At 38.9% G+C, this 23,771-nt stretch overlaps 5 protein-coding genes across 8 annotated transcripts; 3 read left to right on the forward strand and 2 right to left on the reverse strand.

Moving 5' to 3' along the window:
- The first annotated feature begins 1,684 nt into the window (after positions 1–1,684).
- On the forward strand, positions 1,685–6,086 carry LOC137735309 (formin-like protein 2). Its single transcript, XM_068474726.2, has 4 exons — positions 1,685–3,448; positions 3,569–3,768; positions 3,927–4,171; positions 5,042–6,086. The coding sequence occupies exons 1-4, from the start codon at positions 1,995–1,997 to the stop codon at positions 5,870–5,872; spliced, it is 2,730 nt and encodes a 909-aa protein (XP_068330827.2). The 5' UTR covers positions 1,685–1,994; the 3' UTR covers positions 5,873–6,086.
- LOC137718557 (acyl-coenzyme A thioesterase 2, chloroplastic) lies at positions 6,080–14,372 on the reverse strand. The gene is made up of 5 exons (XM_068458113.2): positions 13,616–14,372; positions 7,985–8,162; positions 7,418–7,887; positions 6,684–6,812; positions 6,080–6,424 (listed from the first exon to the last, which is right to left on the reverse strand). Exons 1-5 carry the CDS (start codon positions 14,231–14,233, stop codon positions 6,272–6,274), a joined length of 1,548 nt encoding a protein of 515 aa, XP_068314214.2. The 5' UTR covers positions 14,234–14,372; the 3' UTR covers positions 6,080–6,271.
- LOC137719694 (uncharacterized) lies at positions 8,630–10,080 on the forward strand. Its single transcript, XM_068458738.2, has 2 exons — positions 8,630–9,731; positions 10,043–10,080. The coding sequence occupies exons 1-2, from the start codon at positions 8,630–8,632 to the stop codon at positions 10,078–10,080; spliced, it is 1,140 nt and encodes a 379-aa protein (XP_068314839.2).
- Positions 14,373–15,214: 842 nt separating the features above from the next.
- On the forward strand, positions 15,215–16,946 carry LOC137740226 (sm-like protein LSM36B). 2 transcript variants are annotated; one of them, XM_068480081.2, is made up of 4 exons: positions 15,215–15,338; positions 16,141–16,289; positions 16,477–16,590; positions 16,682–16,946. In XM_068480081.2, exons 2-4 carry the CDS (start codon positions 16,175–16,177, stop codon positions 16,726–16,728), a joined length of 276 nt encoding a protein of 91 aa, XP_068336182.2. In that variant the 5' UTR covers positions 15,215–15,338; positions 16,141–16,174; the 3' UTR covers positions 16,729–16,946. The 2 variants fall into 2 exon arrangements, with proteins under 2 accessions (XP_068336182.2, XP_068336174.2); XM_068480073.2 differs by having other exon boundaries at positions 15,235–15,338; positions 16,106–16,289.
- A 61-nt stretch (positions 16,947–17,007) lies between these two features.
- Positions 17,008–21,606, reverse strand: LOC137740219 (BTB/POZ and TAZ domain-containing protein 3-like). 3 transcript variants are annotated; one of them, XM_088686873.1, is made up of 7 exons: positions 21,422–21,606; positions 21,168–21,272; positions 18,786–19,181; positions 18,550–18,680; positions 18,139–18,445; positions 17,681–17,994; positions 17,008–17,361 (listed from the first exon to the last, which is right to left on the reverse strand). In XM_088686873.1, exons 3-7 carry the CDS (start codon positions 19,125–19,127, stop codon positions 17,232–17,234), a joined length of 1,224 nt encoding a protein of 407 aa, XP_088542999.1. In that variant the 5' UTR covers positions 19,128–19,181; positions 21,168–21,272; positions 21,422–21,606; the 3' UTR covers positions 17,008–17,231. The 3 variants fall into 3 exon arrangements, with proteins under 3 accessions (XP_088542999.1, XP_068336161.2, XP_088543000.1); XM_068480060.2 differs by lacking the exons at positions 21,168–21,272; positions 21,422–21,606 and adding an exon at positions 19,647–19,777; XM_088686874.1 differs by lacking the exons at positions 21,168–21,272; positions 21,422–21,606 and adding an exon at positions 19,312–19,395.
- Between the last annotated feature and the right edge of the window lie 2,165 nt (positions 21,607–23,771).

Consider the following 23,771-nt stretch of genomic DNA (forward strand, 5'->3'; position numbering starts at 1 on the left):
ACGGGGCTCCATATGTGTTTAAAAGGGAAGAGACCCCTCCGGATCTCTCCCACTAAGTCTTAGAGATCCGAAGATCCGACTTTTGAAATTTAATTAAATGACTACAATTATTATATTTGAGATGACATTTCTGTTTGTAACTGTTGAATCAAATTTCAAGGATCGGAATTGTCAGATCCTGAGAACTTGATGGGAGAGATCCGAAGCACATCTCTTCCCTGTTTAAAATTGCTAAAGATTGTTAGGTTGATGATTAGACCATATTACCATAAACAAAATAAGCAAAATAATATTGGATGGTTCACTTTATATGAAAGAATCTAAAGAGAATTTGTGTTTATTCTTACAAAGAAGATTTTAAATGCATAAATAAATACTTTTAAAACAAAGATACGACCCCACTCCACCCCAATTGATGTTTAACTTGATTTGTCTCGATAAAAAGCTTAAATAATGGAATGCCTGATTAAACTATCATCAAACGCAGATTAACAAACAAAAGTTTTGCTAATCATTTGGTTTTTGTGACACTAGAAAAATATTAATGAATAATCAAAAATGGAAAAGCCTCACCTCACCTCACACCTACGCAGCACCAGTCACCATGTGGCGAGGTGATAGGCTGATGGCTGCCTACAGCTACAGGGCCACAGGCAGGCACCAAGTGGGCAAACGTCCCCCCGCACTAAAGATCCGTGGGATCCCCTCGTCCCCCTCATAAAAAGACTTTTCCCTTCTTTCCTTTTCTCTCAGTTACAAGTGATCAGCGACACTGTGACAGTGCCAGAACAAGCTCAAAATTTTTACCACTTTTCTCAAGTTGTGTAACCTTCACTAAAATCTCCGTGGTTTTGAAACAATGATTTAACGGTTAAAATTTACGGGACATAAGATAATCCGAAGTATTATAGAAAATCCCTGAAGTTTGAGATGTGAAAAGATAAGAAAGGAAAAGGCTTGACGAAATTTTGGCATTGATATTTACCGGAAAGAAAGCTCTCAAGTCTCGCCTGGGGGTCCTAACGAAGTGTAAAACAGCTAATGCAAATGTCGAATCCTGAATCTTCAGCAGAGCAGTGAGCGAGTTGTGTGATAATTGCAAGAATCTTTCACACAGCCAAGAGAAAACTCCAAATCCCAATAAGAGCTCGGCATTCCTGTCTCTCACAAATTTTAACCTCTTTCTCTCTCTACTCTCGCCCGCTCCACACTGCAAAGGAGAAATTTTACATTATCACGGAAACACAAGTAATGCATTATGTTTTTTAATAAAAATAATGAAATTTTTTATAATTTAAGTTATTAATTTTTTAACACACATATCTTATCATTTGTATAATAACATATGATGTACTATTTTGTATTCCGTGTACCCATCATACTTAAAAATCTTCCCAATGCAAGATATCGTTTTTCCTGAGAAATTTTTAATTGTGATGGGAATAAAGGTGGTACATCAGGTATTTTTATGTAAGTGATGAAAAATTTTATTTTTTAAGTTATTAACTTTTTAATATATATATTCTACTATTTATATAACAACACGTATTGTACCATCTTGTGTGACGGTCATATTGAAAAATCTCTTATCTTTACCTTTTTTTTCTCTGAGTTTACAGGCTCATAGTTAACTTTTTAACAACCCATCTTACCTTTTATATAATGATACGTAATGTACCGTATTGTGTGACGGTACATTGAAAAATCTCTGGTCTTCACCTTCTCGTCTCTCCCTCTCTCTCTCTCTCTCCGTAGGTGAAAACTGAAAGGAGTGGTAGGTCACTGTAATGGCCTGAAATCTGCAAAATACCATGTTCTCTTTTGTTTCTTCTACTCACAACCGCCACCGCCATCGCCATCAGGCCCATCACCATGATCATGTAGACTCTTTTCCCCTCTCTTACTCTCTCTCTCTCTCTCTCTGAGCTACAAGACGTTCTTTTCCTACAACAAAGCACTGCAAATAAAGACGCTTTTGAACTCCAACCACCACAATGCCACCTATCAATCTGTTGATGATCCTCTTGCTCACGTTGCTCTGCTTCACCACCACCGCCACTTGTTACCGCCACCTCCTCCACCAGCCCCTTTTCCCCTTAGAGTCTTCCCCTCCAACCCAACCGCCATCCTTCTCTCCCCAATCCCACCCAACCCAAATTCCTAAACTACCATTCTCTTCCTCCTCCTCAACCCCTCCCCTAAAACCTTTCTTTCCCTCCTCCTCCTCTCACTCCCCACCGCCCCCTCCCTCCCCTACTACCCTCACCTCCTTCCCCGCCAACATTTCCTCTATCCTCTTTCCCAAAAACTCCTCGTCCTCCTCTTCCCACCGCCACGTCATTGCCATCGCCATCTCTGTTTCTGTCACTGCCTTCATCATCATCGCCTCCGCCGCCGCATTTCTGTACTACCGTCGACGCCGGCAGCCTAACGCTACCATACCCGACGATAAGGCCTCCATAAACGACAGTCTCCGTCTGTTCCCGCCAAACACCGCCTCCTCCGACGCGGTTCACAATCATCGTAGTAGTACGCCCAATACCAGCAGAGAGCTCCTCTACCTCGGAACCTTAGTTAGTCCCCGACGAGGAACCGACCAGGAAAACGTCGCGAACACGAGCAATGCGAGCTTGGCGTTCGGGGTGTCGAGCCACACTGCCTCGCCGCCGTATCAGAGACTGGGCTCGCCGGAGCTGAAGCCGCTTCCGCCACTTCCCAAGCACAATTTCAGACGGAGCTTCAAGAATTCCCAGCTGGGTTCCGATGACGATGAAGAGGAGTTCTTTTCTCCCAGAGGGTCTTCCGCGAGTCCCAAACATGGTAGCGGAAGAATAACAAGCCCTGACAGAGTGTTTAAGGCCGTCGATGGCGTAAACTTCGGAAGTAGAAGCTTCAATTCGAGAACTGCGTCATACCCATGTTCGAAATCTGCTTCCCCAGCAAGTTCTTGGTCTCACACGGTCTCGCCGGCGTTGAATTTGAGCCCCAGAAGCTTGAAATCGAAGTCGCCGGACTTAGTAATCAATTTCTCAGCTCCGTCGCGGCCTCCTCCGATACCAGTATCATCGTCCCCATGCTTCTCTTCGTCGTCCTCAAGAAATTCTGACCATATCGGGCTGAAGAACCACTCTCCAGAGAGAAATAAGAGTTTTTTTCCGATAAGACTTCCCCCTCCGCCTCCGCCACTGCCACCACCGAGGTTTTGGGAAGCCCCAGCGGGTCCAAGTCACAACACAGGGCCACCGGTTCTTATCACTCCTTCACGGCCGGCTGTGCCTCAGAATTCGGGACCCATTTTGGCGGGTGAAAGTTCAGAGAGCAACGAGATGGTGGAAAAGAATGAGGAGACTCCAACAAAGCCAAAGCTGAAACCTTTACATTGGGATAAAGTTAGGGCCAGCTCAGACCGCGCCATGGTGTGGGATCACTTGAAATCCAGCTCTTTTCAGTAAGACAAGAACAAACTCTTGGCCGTTTCTTTTCTGTCAATTTCCGGAGCTAAAAGTCGGATCCTTTAGCTTTTTGTTGCATTTGCCTTTTAGTGAATTCTGTGTTTTTTGTGTTGCAGGTTGAATGAGGAGATGATTGAGACATTGTTTATGGTAAACAATTCGACTTTGACACCGAATGACAATGTCCGGCGACAGATTCTTTCTTCTGTGAATCAGGAGAACCGCGTGCTTGATCCGAAGAAGTCTCAGAACATTGCAATTTTGTTGAGGGCGCTTAATGTTACCATTGATGAAGTCTGCGAAGCGCTTTTGGAAGGTAAGTAGTGATATTCAATTCTTGCTTATTGCATTTTGTCCAATTTTAACATTGTTCATCTTGAATTAGTGATGTTGCACATCGCAATGCAAGTTCCGAAATGAAGTTTGATTAAATTTGTTTGCATTTATATGAACTTTTGTAAATTTTGCAAGCAGGTAATTCAGATGGACTTGGGACAGAACTTCTCGAAAGTCTATTAAAGATGGCTCCAACCAAAGAGGAAGAACGGAAACTAAGAGAGTTCAAAGATGAATCACCGTTTAAGCTTGGCCCAGCTGAGAAATTTCTGAAGGCGGTGCTCGATATACCTTTCGCGTTCAAGAGGGTGGATGCAATGCTCTACATTGCCAATTTTGATTCAGAAGTAGATTATCTGAGAAGGTCTTTCGAGACTGTGGAGGTAAATCTTGTAGTCTCTTTTTACTTATCATTCGACAGTGCAATAATATCTATTTTGTTGATTCGTTCTCATCCTCAAATATCTTGTTGGAGGTAGCTAATGAGCATCTATATGTTTAAATTCAAACCCTCCTGTCGTTGATGATGGGTAGAAAGGCTTGAGGTCATGCCTCATGATCTTTATACAAATCAAAAAGTTGAACAGTTAAAAAGTATTATTTTTTGGGTGCCTTCCCTCTTTTATTTTAAAAATTTTGTACAAAGGAACTGATTTTGAACTAAGTTCAGTTTATGTCGTGTTTGGTTCTGTTCATCTTCTCTTGGTCAATTTCCACTTCCAGTTCCAGTTAATCCTTTTTTGATTTTCATTATGGTCCAATCAATTTAACTATTAGTGCTAATCCTAGCCATTTAATTCTATCTCGTGTTGTACGCTGTTCAGGATGTGGATTTATTTTCGTCATCTTGTTCTTGAAATCTGATTAACATGGTTTTAAGAACTTGGTGATTGTTACAACTGTGGGCATTGTGCTGCTCAAAAGCATGATTGGCCCATCAGCTGTATTCAATATCTCTGTTTACCATATCGTAGAAGCTGACTGTGTACAGAAAACTAAGAGAGTTCAGTAAACATGTTTATATGATTGCAAAAAATGAGTTCTCTGTCTAATTTTATCATGTGAATTATTGTATTAATTGTAGTACATGTTACTGAACTCTTTCAGTCATCTTAAGTAATGTCAATTTCATAGGCCTATACGAAAGTGATGTAGTTTTCCTTGCCATTCATATTTACATATGCTTCTCAACTTTGCCCGAGTTATTCTGCATAAATATTACTAGCTATTTCTGATATAACTCCTTAATACAGGCAGCTTGCGAAGAATTAAGGAACAGCAAAATGTTCCTGAAGCTTCTTGAAGCGGTGCTCAAAACTGGGAACCGGATGAATGTTGGCACTAACCGTGGCGATGCCCATGCCTTCAAGCTAGACACACTTCTCAAGCTTGTAGATGTCAAGGGAACAGATGGGAAAACTACTCTCTTACATTTTGTTGTGCAGGAAATCATCAGAGCTGAAGGTTCTTGTCTCTCAGGCATGAATCAGAATCAAATAGCTGAGGAAAGCCAACAAACTTCCTTCCGGGACGATGTTGAGTTTAGGAAGCTTGGCCTGCAAGTTGTTTCAGGATTGAGTGGGGAGCTCACCAGTGTAAAGAAGGCTGCTACGATGGATTCAGATGTACTTAGCAATGAAGTTGCAAAAATTGCTGCTGGAATTACGAAAATAGCAGAAGTTGTAAAATTGATCGAAGGCAGTGCATCGAAGGAGAGTAGCAAAAAGTTCTTCGAGTCCATGAGCGGGTTCTTGAACAAGGCAGGGGAAGAAATTGTAAAGATTCAAGCTCAAGAGAAAGTTGCATTCTCTATGGTAAAGGACTTAACAGAATATTTCCATGGGAACTCAGTTAGGGAAGAAGCTCATCCCTTCCGAATTTTCACGGTGGTGAGAGATTTTCTTTCTATTCTAGATCAGGCGTGCAAGGTAGTCGGAAAAGTTAATGAAAGAACTATAGTTGGGTCAGCCCGTCAATTCCCCAGGGTTCCAAATGCAACCTTTCCACCGTTTTTTCCAGGGCTCGGTGCAAAGCAGCATTATGGTTCCTCGGATGATGAAACGACGCTTCGACATAGTGCTTGATTTTACGCTGGCTGGAGCATTTGATGGATTGATTACCGTTTTAGGTTAAGAACCCTTCCTTGTACTTATATATAATACACACAGGATTTTGGAATTGTTCATCTTGTGTTATATATAGAGGAAATTAGATCAGAAGATGTAATAAGTTGTAGCACAATATTTTGGTCTGATGTGTAAATTTATTTAGTTATATATAAAGCTTGTGGCTCACCAACTGCGGATTTTTTTTTATTTTTTATTTTTATTCCCATTTCTCTCATCTTTTGCATTTGATTTTGAAAATTGATAGTTAAATACAAAGTGTTCAAAGATTATTGATGCTCTGCTCAAGTTTACACAAAAATGGCATCACTTGACTGGAGGGTTTCCACTGACGCTTGCCTTCCCTCCTTGCCAAGTTCACAAGGCAGCAAACTGGGAGTTCTCAGCATCCATTCGTTCAATCACCCGCCGTGCTTCCTCTTCCGTAGCAGGAACTACATTCCGAATCCGGATCCCATCCTTCATGGCCTCAGGAGGGACAGAGAATGTGAAGTAGAATTTGTTTGATACCTGCTCAAACATATAGCAGACATAAACCGAAATTTAAATATCTACGTGTTCCCAGATCGAAGCTTTAGTAGAGCAGGGAAAGGATTTTCCGTTTGTAATTCCTACGGAAAGCATTTCATCTTTCGCACAATTTGAGATACAATATCTGCCTGGAGAAATTTTTTAACAGAGATGAGAGAAAATGACAAGGAATAGATTCATTTGAAAGGCTTGGTGAAAAAGCTGCCTTCAGAATGTTACTGCTAACTCAGGTACTCACCTCACTGGACCTAAGCTCAGGCTGTGTAACATGAGCAACGACTTCCACATTTATTAGAGGTTCAGCTGGGTTCTCAAGTTCTGTATAGAGAACACAAGACTTCAACCGGAGAAAGTTTCCTACATCGACCTGCAACAGCAAAATAAATATCCTTAATCCCCCAAAACCAGACCGGCATTTGGTATATCAGTTCCCCAGATACTATTTTCTAAATCATTCTTTTGCTATGTGGAAGGGCAGTTCACAAGTTGCAATCTAACCACATGAGGTATAACAAGGGAAGAACACAACTCAATATCAGATTAAAAGGTTCTCCAAGCCATGATCACATACAAAGAATAAAAAGACTGCAGATTAACTTTGGATGCAGCATTTACTAATAATTAACCAAAGACAATATATGTCATTCAATTGTTGCGTTACAATTCGGTATAATATACACAACCATATTGGACTCCTATTAGTAGAAGGGAACCGAGTAACGTACTCCTCGATTCAGATAGGGGAAAAACAAAGAAACCAATAGCAAGCGGTCATGTTTGCTCATAGTACAATCAATAAGCGCGATAGTTTTCAATCATAAACTAATGTGTATATTTATATCCTGTGTTATCCTAAAATGATACTTATTCAGCATGATATGTCTCTAGACAGACAGAGAATTAAAACAAAGCTCATAGTACCATTCAAGTCGGATTATAAGATTTTGACAGGTAATAGGCTCAGTTACTTACAGGTCTAACAAAATCAACATGATCAACTTCCAGGAAGTGTGGTGCTACACCAGCAAATGCATATGTTGTTGAGAAGGCAATTTCAAATGCTCTTCGCATCAAAAATCCTCCAAAGATCCGACCATGGATGTTCCTCTGCTGTGGCTGGCAAATAAAGGAGTTCTGGAGGCAAGTATCCCTTATTAGAATGCTATCTCGGTCTGCCAGTGCTGGCATGTCACAGAAAACTCGACCTTCTGCTAACAGGGCGTTGACTCTGTCTGTGTCCTGGTTTTCAATATCTGTTTTATGTTCAGCTCTCTTCTTTTTCCTCATTTTATTCCTCTTATCTGCTTCTTCCCAGAGCAATTTTTCTTTCTCAGTCTCAGGCGATATCTGGTTAACCGGAGCTGATTTTCCAGACTTAGAATCACGGGCTACAAATGTGAAGTTTGCTATAAGAGCAATAGACTCTGATGTGTATGAGGATCCTGCAAGTCAAGTTTCGATAGTCAGCACAATGATAAATAAATCTGATATATTTTAGCAACAAGAAACTACAATATTTGGTTATGTAAACTTCAGTACCCTCCAAAGATTGAGTCACTTCCAGCTGAATCTCCATGGATGACTTCCCAACCCATACGACAGCGCCGCCTATATTCAAATCCGTGTCGACAAGGATAGGTTTTTTCATAAACATCTTGTCAACAGAAGCAGTCACCAATAGCAGAGGCCTTCTCGTGCCATCTTCATTGCAGCAGTGCTGGTCAAGTTAAGAAACACACCAGGATCAATTTTAAAGAAGTGGCAACACTCATTTACAAATCGAACTAAAAATATAACTCGTTAAAGAGAAGGCTTATTCGAGCTAGCCTCAACAACCAATGATACACATTTCGAAAAGTTCAGGCATTTACAAATCTAACAATTTCGTTAGAGGATTAAACTGAAACTTGGGTAAAGATATTATTAAGGAAGGAATCACAGAATTGATTAAGTAAATATTGTAAATTGTTAATTAATTATTTACTTACTTGTTTTGTATTTTGACTGCCTTGTTTATAGGCTTTAGTATAGGATCCATATTAGTGTGCGACTCTATATAATGTTGTAACCCTAGTTCTTTCAATAATAAGAAGAAATTCAGCTATCATATTTCTTTAGATGGTACCAGAGAGTTGATCTGGGAAACACAGCAAAACACAAAAAGCCACCCAAGTCGACGCAGCCATGGGTGACAAACCAGAAGCACAAATAACTTCTTCAGGCATAGCCTCACATCTAAAGTGGGAAAACCCAAACCACCCACTCTATCTCCATCATTCGGACCAGCCTGGTGCAGTTCTCGTACCACAGCCATTGGTGGAAGATAATTATGGTACATGGGTTCAATCCATGACAATGGCCTTAACGGTCAAGAACAAACTTGGACTTGTTGATGGCACAATCAAGAAACCAAGTGAGGACAAACACGAAGAGTTGCAACAATGGAATCGATGCAACAATTTAGTCAAGACATGGTTATTGGGATCGATGTCAAAGGAAATTTCAGGAAGTGTTATCCATTGTAAGGATGCTCGTCAAATGTGGCTTGACTTGCAAGAAAGATTTTCTCATGTGAATATCGTACAACTTTTCCATTTAGAGAATGAAATCCACGATTGTGTGCAAGGAACCATGACCGTGAGTTCTTATTTCACCAAACTGAAAAGTCTTTGGGATGAACAGGATGTCCTATGCTCAATCCCAGCTTGTAGTTGTGAAACAAAGAAGGAGATTGCTTGTTACGTGGAGACTCAGAAAACCATGAAATTCCTCATGGGTTTGAATGACTCGTATGCCACTGTTCGTAGCAATACCCTTCTACTCGAGCCACTGCCCACGGTGAACAAAGCTTATTCCTTGGTTCTTCGTCATGAACGTCAACTAGAAGTCTCTAATGGGAAAGGCACTGCCCAACCAGAGGCAGCAGTGTTTGCCGTGAAAACTACAAATCGGGAAGCCGAGTCTGAGGATCATGGGAATCGATGTTTGAAGTGCAACAAAACAAACCACACCACCAAAAATTGTCGGGCGCATCTCAAGTGCACATTTTGTGGATGGAAGGGTCACACCTTTGATTTTTGTCGTAAACGAAAGGCGGCTGCTGAGGTTGAACAAGGTCGTCCTTCCAAAGGCAACCAAGTCATGACAAATGACAAAAGAGATGTGCTGCCAAACTTTCCTTTTTCCCAAGAGGATTGTAAGCAGATTCTACAATTGTTAAACAAGAGCAAATCCTCCTCATTCGTCAACCAAGTGGGTAATTCTTCAAACTCTGAAGAACTTTCAGGTAAAGCCTTCTCCTTTGTACGTAATGGACAGAAAACCGTTTGGATTTTGGATAGTGGAGCCACAGACCACATAGTATGTAGCCCTACCTTCTTTACATCCTTGAAACCTGTTGAAAACCGTACTGTTGAGTTACCCAACGGATCCCTTGCTACGGTCACCCATGTCGGACGAGTTGTTTTTTCTCCCCATCTTGTTCTTGATAATGTTTTATGTGTACCATTCTTTAAGCTAAATTTGATATCCATTAGCAAATTAGCCTATGATTCCCTGTACATTACCATTTTTCTAAAACAATTTTGTGTCATACAGGACCTACGCTCGGGGAAGATGACTGGGATGGGATTTGAACGGGAGGGACTCTATTATCTCGACCCACCAAAGAAAGGAACATGCAACACCATTACCACCCTACCATCTACATTTTGGCACCAACGCCTTGGGCATCCATCACACAAAGTATCCATGTTATTTCCCTTTTTGCACAATAAAACTTGTGATTCAAATAAATGTTTTATTTGCCCATTGGCCAAACAAACAAGATCATCTTTTTCATTAAGTTCTATCTCTACTCAGTCATGTTTTGAATTAATTCATGTTGATATTTGGGGTGGTTATCAAGTTGCGTCTCTTTCCGGTGCCAAATACTTTCTCACCATTGTCGATGATTATACTCGGTGCACATGGGTTTATTTGATGAAACACAAGTCTGACACCCAAAATCTCCTTGTTCAGTTCATTCACATGGTAGAAAATCAATTCAACACTAAGGTCAAAATAGTTCGAAGTGACAATGGTCCTGAGTTCAAACTAAACACATTTTACACTCTCAAAGGCATCATTCACCAAACTAGTTGCGTCAACACACCACAACAAAATGGTGTCGTTGAACGCAAGCATCGCCACTTGCTCAATGTTGCTTGATCCCTACTATTTCAAGCCAACCTTCCTAAACGTTTTTGGGGTGATGCCATCCTTACTTCGGCCTACCTCATCAATCGCACACCTACTCCTCTCCTTCAAGGGCAAACACCATATCAAAAATTGTTTCACAAAGAACCAACTTACACACACCTACGTGTTTTTGGCTGTTTGTGTTTTGCGTCCACCCATGCACAAAAACCTTCAAAATTTGACCCTCGTGCACGTCGTTGTATTTTTCTTGGTTATCCTTATTCGCAAAAGGGTTATAAGTTGTTTGATCTCACACTTCAAAAGGTTTTTGTGTCACGAGATGTCACATTCTTTGAGGACCATTTTCCCTACCACACCTCCAATATTTCCGCTGTACCTAGTTCCTTGCCCAACCCCCCTTTTCCACCGTCACCGTGTGATATGGATGTCTCACCTCCCTCTTTGTCTTATGACACGTCTCCTATCCTACCCCATTCCCTAGATATGCTTACTGCACCGCCCACCGACCCTGCTCCCATGCATCATCATAATTCCCACCTTGCTCCCATGCATCCTCATACTTCCACCGATACCCCACTTTCCACCGCCTCACCATCCACTACACCGACACTGTCCTCTAACCCTCTGGACAACAACCCCGCGTCACCTATCCCACCTCTTAACCCCAACCCCATTTGCCCCGTGGCTGCTATACCACTTGCACCACGACGTGGCACACGCCCTACCAAAATCTCCACATTTTTGCAGGACTTTCACGTCGAGACATCTCTCCCGTCCAGACCTGCTCCTTCATCTTCCACGAATGTGGTCACGTCAACAGGTACCTCTCACCCTCTCTCTCACTTCTTATCTTACCACCGTCTCTCTTCACCCCACAGAACTTTTGTTGCTAACATCACAGCCATCCAAGAACCTACCACATTTTTGCAGGCTGTCCAAAATCCAAATTGGCATGCTGCCATGAAGCACGAAATTGAGGCTCTTCAGGCCAACAACACTTGGTCTCTCGTCCCTCTACCCCAACACAAACGCCCCATCGGTTGCAAATGGGTCTATAAGGTGAAACTGAAACCTGATGGGACTATCGAGCGTTATAAAGCACGCTTGGTTGCGAAAGGTTACAGTCAGATCGAAGGTGTCGATTACAGAGAAACTTTTGCTCCTGTTGCCAAATTGACCACTGTTCGTGTCCTCCTTAGTGTGGCTGCTGTCCGTGGATGGCACTTACATCAACTCGACGTTAATAATGCCTTTTTACATGGTGACCTCGACGAAGAAGTTTACATGTGCTTGCCTCCTGGTTTCGGCCGAAAGGGGGAGACTCGAGTATGCAAGTTAAATAAATCCTTATATGGCCTAAAACAAGCCTCGAGGCAATGGTTTCTTAAACTTTCCAGTGCTCTCAAGGCTGCTGGTTTTCACCAGTCATGGTCTGACTACTCACTATTCGTCCGAAATCGTCAAGGTAACTTCATTGCTTTGCTAGTTTATGTTGATGATGTAATACTGGCCGGAAATAATTTGCAAGAAATTGAGGATACAAAGCAGTTTCTCTCGCAACAATTTAAATTGAAAGACTTGGGCAAACTCAAATATTTATTGGGGATAGAGGTTGTGCGGTCCAAGCATGGCATAACCTTGTGCCAAAGAAAATATGCATTGGATATATTAGATGATGCGGGATTCTTAGGTGCCAAACCTTCAAGATTTCCTGTAGAGCAAAACATTTCTCTCACACAGACAGAAGGAAAGCTATTAGTTGATGCATCACCATACAGAAGGCTTGTAGGAAGATTAATCTACTTGACTATAACAAGGCCGGATCTAGCATATGCCGTCCACATGCTAAGTCAATTCATGGAAAAGCCTAGACAACCACACCTTGAAGCAGCACACAAAGTTCTCAAGTATATCAAAAGTGCACCTGGACAAGGTATTTTTCTACCCTTTACAGGATCATTGCAATTAAGGGCATTTTGTGATGCTGACTGGGCTAGATGCAAGGATACGAGGAGATCAATAACGGGTTATTGCATTCAGCTTGGTCAAGCACCGATTTCTTGGAAAACAAAGAAACAAACTACTGTATCTCGCTCCAGTGCAGAGGCAGAATACCGTTCCATGGCCACTACATGCTGTGAGATTACATGGTTGAAGAACATTTTAAAAGATTTGAAGGTGAATCATCCACAACCAGTCACTTTATTTTGTGACAATCAAGCAGCCATGTACATTGCTTTGAATCCAGTATTTCATGAACGGACGAAACACATAGAAATTGATTGTCATTTGGTAAGAGAGAAGATTCAAGAAGGAATGGTTCGTACAATCTACATACGGACATCTGATCAACCAGCTGACATTTTTACCAAGCCATTGAGTTCAACACAATTTGAAACACTACTTAGCAAGTTGGGTGTCATTAACATACACTCCAACTTGAGGGGGAGTATTAAGGAAGGAATCACAGAATTGATTAAGTAAATATTGTAAATTGTTAATTAATTATTTACTTACTTGTTTTGTATTTTGACTGCCTTGTTTATAGGCTTTAGTATAGGATCCATATTAGTGTGTGACTCTATATAATGTTGTAACCCTAGTTCTTTCAATAATAAGAAGAAATTCAGCTATCATATTTCTTTAGAGATATAGTTCGCGGACTAATGCTTCAACTTACTAAAGGAACCATTTAACCAGTTTTTTTTAACAATCCAAATTCCAAACCTAAAAAAAACAAACACTTACTCTCAATTGCAAAATCTAATAATACAGTTCGAGGATCGAATTGAAATTCGGGTAATAGTTAGGGGACTAATGCTTCAATTTATTCAAGAACAAAAACCAAGTTATCAACCTTTTGTCTTCCCTAACAATCCGAATTTCAAACCCAAAAGAAATCAAACAAAAACGTACTCCATTGCAGCAAGAATTGAGCAAATATTTTAAATAATTGACTTAAATTGGTACCTTGAATGCAATGGTTCCAGCAAGAGCATCGAGATCCTCAAGCAACTTCCCCATCCTAATCCCATTCCAGGGGTTCCTGTACTGCTCTCTCAGTTTATAATCAGACGAAAACTTGTACAGAATACCGGTCCTGCTCTGCGCCGGAGTCCTTGCCACCAATTCACTCTGCGGAGGCGCGTCACTCAGTGCATCCCCATACATTTCCGATCTCGCTTCCCACAGGGCATTTGTGACAGGCGAACTGTACATTCCAGGCCACAAACTGATCGGTTTTCGAATGGAAGAGCCGGCATCGATGGGCTGCGAACTGTCGTAGGGTGAAGTGTCGGTGGAAACAACCGGCATTGGCTGAGAAGGGTCTGAATTTGCGGCTGAGAAAGGCCTGGTTTGAGTGAATGGCGGCGGAATAGGACCGAAAGGTGGGATTTTGAAGGTGGGTTTGGGGTGTTGTATGGGATTTGGTATGTGGGTAGTGGGTGATTCAGGTGGGTGTGGTGAGGAAATTGTTGGGTTTGGATTTGGAGTGAGAGTGAAGTAGGAGGCGAGTGATTGGAAGGATGAAGATTTGGAACTGGGGGTGAAGGGGAGGTGGGGAAGTGGTTTTCTGAGTGGTATCATGGTGGTTCTATGTCTGAAGAGAGAGAGAGAGAGAGAGAGAGAGAGAGAGAGAGAGAGAGAACGTCAGTCACATTCTGTGCGTACTGGAATAGGGAGGAAGGAAGGATCCGTTCCACTTTTGAAGCTGCAGGATGCTAATTTCTGGTAACTAGTATGATCCCCGCGCGAAATGGACGTGTTGGCGTTGCGGCTTAAAAAGTGATTTTATGATTTAAAAATATATTTTAATAATATTTTTGGGTCGATTTTTTTTATTTTCTAAATCAAGCGTATTCTTTTTTTGTCAATAAATAAAGCGTATATAGAAATGCTTTAATTTGTTTAAAAGCACTTTTGGTCATTTGAGGTTATTTGGATGTCTTTTAAAATAATTAAAACAGTTTTTAGAGAAAATGTTTTTGGATTTTAAAGTGCTTTTCCAAAATTTACTTGCATTTTTACTCATGATTGGTTTCAAAAACATTTTTACCAAAAACGTTTTCAATAATTTTAAAAGCAGATCCAAACGACAAACATACCCTAAATTTTTATAATTTACGAAAAGTAGAATTTGGCTTAAGATGCATACGCAACAAGTAGAAATACTGCAATAATCAACTAATCTAACACACAAGTAATAGTTAAAAGGATGAAGAATTAAAATACAAAACTTCAATGCATGCGTTTATTACTTGAATTATAAATTTCTTGCAAGCAACATATATTCGATGCATATTTTATTTATTTATTTTTTACAAAGTTATATTTTAAATTTATTTAAATAATACAATTTATATCACTTAATACTGCAACATAAAAATATTTATCATCAAATTTGAATTTGGTGAATAACGCTAATTAACGTGATTATGTCCACGTCGGCAATGGATTGGGGTTTGACGCAGGCAGAAATAACGAAAAATAAAAAATAAAACTTGGTGGATGCAACAATAAGGCCCAATAACTGAGTTGGAGGTGGGCTTACAAATACACTGCCAAGGTCCAAAATCGCCACCGTCATATATAACGCGCTGTTGAAGTGAGAGCTTCCCGGTTAAAGTTAATCTCCCTCTCTCGCGCTCTCTCAAAAGTTGAAGCACCGGCAGCGGCAGCAGAACCAACAAAGGTGAGTGCTTTGATCCGCGTTATGTTTCACACCATTTTTGTTTCTTCTTCGTTTAGTCTCAGCTGTTATGTCAACTACTCCTTTTCGTTGTTATTTTTTTTTTCGGTTTTAGATTTAAGGGATTTTCTGAACTTGCCCATTTTAGGGTTCTTGAATTTGAGCTATTTCCTGGATAAAGGTTAATTTTGAGATGCTTGTGACGATGAAAGAGCAAAATTGGATAAACTCAGTGGCAGCATAAATGTGTTAAGGACCTTTTTTTTTGTGGAGAATTTGTTGATACCTTGGGTTGGGTCTGGCTCTTTTGATCTTCCTTTGTTTTTTATTGAAAAAAAAAATGGTTATCCTTTGCTTGGGTACTTAATTTACATGGCTTGTTTCGAAGGCGTATACTTTATAATCAAAAGGATTATTCTTTTAGCACCCTTTGAGGTGTGGAATCGAGTAATTCTTCCAGAAATTAATTTAGAGGCTTATGTAGACCTGTAGACTTGATGCTCGTTACGCATCTCACGTTAGGTCATAGAGAGTGTCTGTGTTAGTGTTAGAGTTAATCATCTGATACCAACAAGCTAAAATTTGTTGTTTGGATGGTCTTGTGTAAGAATCACTCGGTTCTGCGAAGGCTGTATTTACTGGTTTTTGCACTGCGACGTCTGGTTGATGTATCTGTCTCAGTAGCCCTGCTTTTGCAATTCTTTCTGATATGTTTTAGTAATACATCATGATGGAGGTTTGTTGCTTTTCTGTGTTGTTTCCTTCTTCAGTGTTTGAATTTGGTTAGGATTTGATATCATCTTAGGAGGTGCAAGAAGTTAAGATTTAGTATTGAGAAAATGAGTGGAAGTGGAGAGAAGGGGACAGGAACCACAAAAACTCCGGCAGATTTCCTCAAGTCAATTCGTGGGCGACCGGTTGTTGTCAAACTGAATTCTGGTGTTGACTATCGAGGTCTGTTTCTTTATTTCTTTGTTCATGTCTATCGATTTTTCTTTTCTCGCCTTTTCACTCTTGTTTTGTTGTATTCATATCTGGGATCAACATATTATCGACAAAGTTTGCAAGGCTATTTTATGTAGTAGGATTCAAGCTGAAGGGAAAGGATCAGTTATTTTGACGTCTTAAATTTCTTGTGCAGGTATCCTTGCATGTCTGGACGGGTATATGAATATAGCAATGGAACAGACCGAAGAATATGTCAATGGACAGCTGAAAAATAAGTATGGCGATGCTTTTATTCGTGGAAATAATGGTAATTATCTAAGCATTGTCTCATTGTTTTTCTCTTTAGTGTTGCCTCCACGAGAAAATAATTGGATTTTTTTATATTTGCATTAATGCAGTTCTATACATTAGTACAACGAAGAGGAATGTAGCGGACGGGGCTTAATTGTGATGTTATGAAGCCATGTAGATCATCTGCTGCCATGCCTTATGCGGTTATATTGTAATGTAAGCTTACATGGGATCATTCATGAGAAGGAAATAGAACTACTCGACTCGATACATTTTACAGCATCCGTTTTGGTAACAGTTATTTTGATGTGAATTCTTAAAATTCTGATGATTCTATATATCTCCTTCAACGAAGATAACGGCGTTGCTTCACAGAGTTTCTTAGCTAGTTTATGCTTGAGGTGGATTTTTTCTATGCATAAAGTTGTAAGACTTTCTGTATCAAAATGACATGGTCAATCATCCAATTGAAATATCTTGGCTTACAAGAACTGAAGTGAGAGCTATTGACTAACAGCGTCGGATGTTTATTACATTTATTCGACCCCAAAAGAGAGAAGATTCTTAGTACATTTCTCTTGGTTTACATTCTTGATACACTGCTTTAGTGAATGAGGATGGGTCGTTTTTGATACATTTAGCTTTTGAAACAAGAGTTTATGAAAAACGTGAGCGCCGACCTGAGATAGGTCCCAGGGTATCCTTTGCCGCTGCCACTTTACTCACCAACAGCGTCCATTTAGCCTCGTCTTTCTTGGTCTGCTGCTGCATTTTTTCCTTCAAATGCCTGAAACCACAAGAAGTGTAGTTATGACGATGACGGTTCCAACCATCAAACCCGAGTTGTGTCGTTCACTAACATGACAGAGTAAAATACAACTCCGGCAGTAACAATATTGATCAGAGGTCGTGACTGGGACGGTGTATAGTGGGGATATGATGGTGCAATAGAAAGATTTCAGTAAAAAAAATTTCAAAAACCTTTCAAAGGGTAAGTACTGACCAAATGCAGACCAAATGCCAACCAAACATAAACTGAAATTTCAGTTTCTTGCCCTGAAAACGTAGGGCAAAGAAAGAAGTGCATGTGGAATTCTCATGCGTACCTACACAAAGGGACCTTGCATGATTCCGGGTCGTTGCAAATACGAGAATGCAGTTCAAGAAGCTGCCACATGCGTTTGCAGTGACCACATCCACCAGGAACCCGGGTTTTACAGCTGGAGAAATGACGCACTAAGGTCTCAAGCCCCTTGCAAGCAGGAAAGCCACAGGCCACTTGGCTTCCTTTAAACACCTTGTCCCGGGGACCTATAGTCCTACATCCATCCCTGCATATGTGAAGGAGGGCTTCCATTGCCTCATACAATTGCAAGTACACTTTTTTCTCTTCCTTTTTCTTCAACCTCTCTTCTTTCCTCTAGCACAAAAATTTGAATCCATGACCTTAAAATTAAATGAGATATCATCTCGAAACCTAACATACATGTATTTTTTTGTTTCTTCCCCCGACAAATACAGAGGTAAGGTAAGATATTTGAAAAAGGAAGAAAAACGAGCTTACAGAATCTGCTTCAACAACGAACTCTAGCAGCTCTTGTTCAAGTGCAGGATTAACTCGCTTCATCACTTTCCAGCCTTCGGTTGATGATATGGCTTTAAAGTCCTTCACAATCATGCGTACACAAATTAAGGATAGCCGCGGTGCATCACAGTTCCTCGCCAATTGAAGCACATCAACAACATTTTCTTTAGTAATCCATCCATGCTCAAGAATATATATGCAAACTCTTTTCAATGATGGAACTGAGTAGGAGTGTGACAAAACCAACAGATGGAGAACAAATTTCTTCATCTCTTCCTTTTCAGAGCTGCATAGGAGACACGAGAAAATGTTTCAAGAAATTTGACTAGAATAAGAAATTAGAATTACAAAGGGAAGGGAATCTAACTGAACAACATAACTCCAACATACCACGATGAGTAAAGAAAACGAATGAATGTGTAGACTGCTTCATACGGTACCCCAGGAATCTTAATGTATCTCATACCACATTTAGCTTTTGATTGCTGCAGAAATTTACCAAGCACCGGTGATGCAACAGTCTGCACATCAACACAAAAAGAAACTTTCTAGCCACATCCTGACCTAGAAATTTCATTCAGGATTTCCAAAGGAATGAAATTGTGGGGTCAATTCAGTTAACTTACCAGAACACTAGAATGGACTGGAATACACGATCCGTCCTCGGTGCAAATATAGACATCAGCACCATATGCTTCTTTAAAAAGCTTGTCCCATGTATCCAGTGTTTCATTTGGGACATAGCAACGCTGTGAAAGCCTTTTGAAGAGTTTATTTTGTGTATATGCTTTACTAGGGACAGGAGGTGGTTTTGGGATATTATGGCTACAGGACATAGAAGAGGTTGGGTCTTCCAGAACAGGTAAAATGTCGTCTGGGTTCTCTTCCTCTATACTAATATTGAAAGATCCAGAAAAGGTTTCGCTAGTTGAGGACGGACAGGGTGAGTCAAGAGTAGGAGAAGTCATCGGCTATTGTGGTTTATCTAAAATAACTATAAGAAAAAAGGTATGATAGAAGATCTGCACAAAAAAAAAAAAAAAAAAAAAAACGAGCTTAAGACACGCTCTAAATAATTTTCAATGTTCCAACACAAATTGTAATTACAATAAGATGAAACAGCGCATGGAACATATCTCCTACAATACTTACGTAACAAAAGATATTTCGGAAAAATTATCTACTTATAGGTATGGCTTGAATGGTATCTCATGGTTGGATCCTAACATGAAAATCCACTAAACAAGTAATGTCAACAACTGCAAACGAAAGAAAGAAAAGACTTTGATACCTCATATAGGAAAAGAACAAACTGCAGAAGCCGTATTGACTTGTATGCCAATCACAAAATAACTTGTGAGATGGAGGAACATTAGAAATTTCATTTGTGCCAATCTCAAAACCGGCCATGCAGGAAAGATATGTTACCCAAACCAGAATTACTGCTAAAATTAATAAGAAGATGGTTGAAGAAACTTTGGTTATACCTTACATGCTCCAGTTTACAGGAAACAAGGCATCAACGAATCTAGACACAAATGTAAAAGTTTTTAACTTCAGCCGTACCGTGGATATATTTCTTAATCCAAAGCATTATAACGACAATAATTAAAAATTAATCGTACTCGGTAAGCAAAAATTAAAATAACACATATGAGACAAATGTCTAAACTTGCTCGTGCATCGCTGATTTAATTGTCAAAATAAGACACAAGAGATTGAGAAAATGGCCGAAAGGCAGATCCCAGTGGGTTCGGTTCGGGTTTTTGCCGAAATCGAAAACAGAACCAAAATTACTATTTCGTCCAGTTCAGTTTTTTGTTTGGTTAGCAATTTGAACAAGGATTGTCTGCCCTCCCACTTACGATGCTATTTCATGGCCTCCTGTTTTGTGTGGTCACGGTTAAACCACGTCAATATTTTATATTGTTTTTTTTATAGAGATAATAAGAAAAAAATGAATAGTAATATAAAATGTTGATATGGCTTAACCGTGACCACACAAACATGAAGGCACGTGAGGGCAGAGAATCCTTGTCCTAGGATTTTTTGGCTTCGGTTCGGGTTTTTTTCATTTTTTAACCCACCCCTAGATCACACAATCACCAACTACCAGGAGGATTCTAAAGATTCTCCAATTACATCCGTTCATCGTACATCGTGCAGTAAAAAATTATTGTAAACTTTTTTTATTAAAAATTGAATATAAACAGTATCTAACAAAAATTGACCGCATAATGTACGATAAATAGATGTGATTGTAGGATTGATTCCGGGAATCCTCACAAAGAGGATCCCGCAAGGATCCACACAAAGAGGATCCGGCAAGAATCCACACAAAGAGGATCCGGCAAGAATTCTCTCTCCACCAACTAAGAGCTGGTTTAGTATTGCTGTGCTTTGAAAAAAAGCTACTTCTGCTGTGATGTGAGAATAAGCTGCTATGAAATAAAGTAGCAGAGTGTTTGGTAAATTTTTTTGTAAAAGTGTTTTTGAAAAAAAAAAAAAAACAGTATTATAGTGTTTAGTAAATTTTTATGTAAAACAAATGTGAAAAAAAAACCAATTTTTCAAAGTTGGGTTTTGCAGCTTCTTATTTTTTTACTTTTTTTCACCAAAAACTGTGAAAAAAAGCTGAAGCTGAATGTTTACCAAACATAAAAACAACTCCTAGCTTTTTTTAATACCAGTTTTTTTCAGAATCACCTTAGTACCAAATCAGTCCTAAATTTAATCCAATCTTCTTTCAACACAGTTTACAACATTCACATTTTTTATATATTAAAAAAAAAAAAAAAAGAAGCTAATTGATAGGCTAAAAGTAAGGACAATTTTTATTCTTATACTGTAAATAATAGAGCTAGTTCATATGCTTAGTACTATAAAAATTTAAAATTCACAGGAAAAATGGATTGAATGAACAAAGTTTGCCAGCTAATAAACTGGATTGTATTAGTCCTAATGCCCTATTTGGCTATCGAGAAAATTCAAGAAAATCTGAATCATACCTTAGATAAAAAAAGCAAATCTTCTCAGAAAATTTCTAGATTTGTGCCGATCTTCCCCACAGTCCTGTCACTCATGCTAGATATACACTCAAATCCCAAACGATGCTGAAACCAACCAAATAATCAAAAAATTTACTGAATTAAACGAAACTGTAAGAGTCATAATAAAATTATCTCCAAAATCTACCCCACAAAAAAAAAAAGAAGACAAAATCAATAAAAACCTAGAGAAAACTGGGAAATTAAGAAATCACCTGAAAGGAAAAAGAGCGATTGGATGACTGGAGGATGTGAGAAATGAGAGGGCTCGAATTCGATGAATGCGTAAAGTGTTGGAAAGCGCAAAGAGATGGAGCACACGGGATTGCAGAGGAAGAAGAAAGGAGTCGGTGACAGCGACGGACGTGTGTCTTTCTTCCCCTAAAATACGGGGGAGGTTGCTGCATAAACCCATACTCGTTTCTTATTTATTGCTCACTTTTTCCCTTTTTTTTTAATATTTATTTTTTAATTTAATAAATCTATTGAGATTTTAAATGATTCTTTGAAATTTAAGTGTACTTAATCAGAATTGTAAAATAATTTATGAAAATTTTTAGAACTTCGATTGTATTTACTTAAAATTTTAAACAAATTTATAACATTTTAAGTATATTTAATTAGAAATTAATTTTAAAAATTTCTTAAAATTAATGAATTGAAGAGAATTTAAAAAAAGTTATAATATATTTTAAACATTTATAAATCTTACGAAAAATAGAAACCAATTTATCTTTGTACGAAGAGAGATGGTTTGGTTGGATATTTTTCCTTCGTGAAGGGTGCTAATTTTGGTAATGAGATTCGCATCAGCGACCAGCTCACTAGGAGTCAACTTCATAGTAATCGATAGGACTGAAGCTTAGCACAAGTGGACAGTAACGTCAACACCAATTATTGCCGTCGTAAGGATAAGAATTTAGGGAGGCAATCAGAAGTCGTTACGACGATATTTCTAAGTACTTATATAATATTACGTTGTATGTGAAGTTAAATTATATGATGTTTTGTAATTTGATTTTAAATATCTCGCGGTAAGTATTATCTAGTGAGATGCTACATTTTTAACAAAGTTGGTTATGCATGTGCATATTATATATATATATATACTCTTTCTAAAATCTAAAAATGCCAAAATTGTTGGTTAGAAATTTTATGAAACCCCACAATCCTTGCCCAATTGCCAAATATCGGGGAGTTCGTAACCACTAATTATACACATAAGTAACGTTATTGTCAAGTATTAAAAAGATAAAAAATAGAAAGAAAATGGAAACAAAATTGGAAATTGTATTTACCCAAAATAAAAAGGAGAAAATATGTGACAGAAAAAAGGATAAAAAGGAGAAATTTTTAGTGAAAAGGACTAATTTGATAATACTTTGGTATTTATTGCCGAGTACTTTATGCTGTCACTTTTTAGTTTGATTTAATAAAAAATGTTACGTGTTTTTTGTTTTTATAAATTTAAAAAAAATTATGATATGTTTATTATTTTTTAGACAATAAAACAAGTGTTATTTTATTAATAGACAAATTGAAATGTAAAGAGTGCCACGTGGATGGGTAGGGAGAGAGCAAATGTTTGGACGGCTACGACCTACGGAGAGATAGAGAGGAAGGGAGAGGAATAACGGCGATCAACTAGTCGGAAAGGGGTAAGGTAGAACTAACAGGATTCTCCCCGGAGAGAATCCTAGAAATTCATGACTCGTGTATGTTTATCATACATCGTGTGATCAATTTTTATCAGGTATTATTTGTGTATAATTTTAAATAAAAATATTTGAAATGATTTATGATTACACGATATACGATAAAGAGATCCGATTCACAGATTCCTGAAATTCTCACAAAAAGGATTTGGCAAGGATCTGGATTCAAGGTAGAATGCCGCATGGGAATGGAAAAAGATGGGGGTGGGTCCACCTCAATTGAGGGATGGGTATGGCAGACTACACCGTCACGGCAAGTGAACATGTGATAGAGAAGATAACATATAACTCGTGTGAAAGTGATTTTAAAATGATTGAAAACGTTTTTAAAGAAAATATTTTTTGGTTTCAAAAGCACCTCAAGTGCTTTTCCAAGATTCACTTGCATTTTTATTAGAATTGATTCCAAAATATTTTCACTAAAAATGTTTTCAGTCATTTTAATAACACTTTCAAACGAACCCATATATTCTTGTATCATTAACATGAGATGAGACGCTAGAGTTTTGCTCTCTTAAAATCGTTGTTTTTTAAGGATATGTAAGGACGAAATGCATTTTTTTTAACAAAAAATATCATCTACACTAAAGGGTGGGGGTAGACTTGGCATCACAATGTGCTAACAATAATATAGTTCAAATTCACCTTTGGTGAGAATCGAACCTAAAACCTCTCACTTACAAATGAAGATGAATATTACTAGACTGTAGTATTAATTGGTAGCCACAAGAATAAATTAGTTTCGAACTTTCGATAAAAACACTTAAAATATTTGACAATTTAATAAAGCAAAACCAACTTCTATGAGCCATTACAAATCTCTCTCTCTCTCTCTCCCTCTCTCTCTCTC

This window comes from Pyrus communis, chromosome 15, assembly GCF_041283825.1.
Source record: "Pyrus communis isolate YQ-2024b chromosome 15, ASM4128382v1, whole genome shotgun sequence".
Lineage (NCBI taxonomy): Eukaryota > Viridiplantae > Streptophyta > Magnoliopsida > Rosales > Rosaceae > Pyrus > Pyrus communis.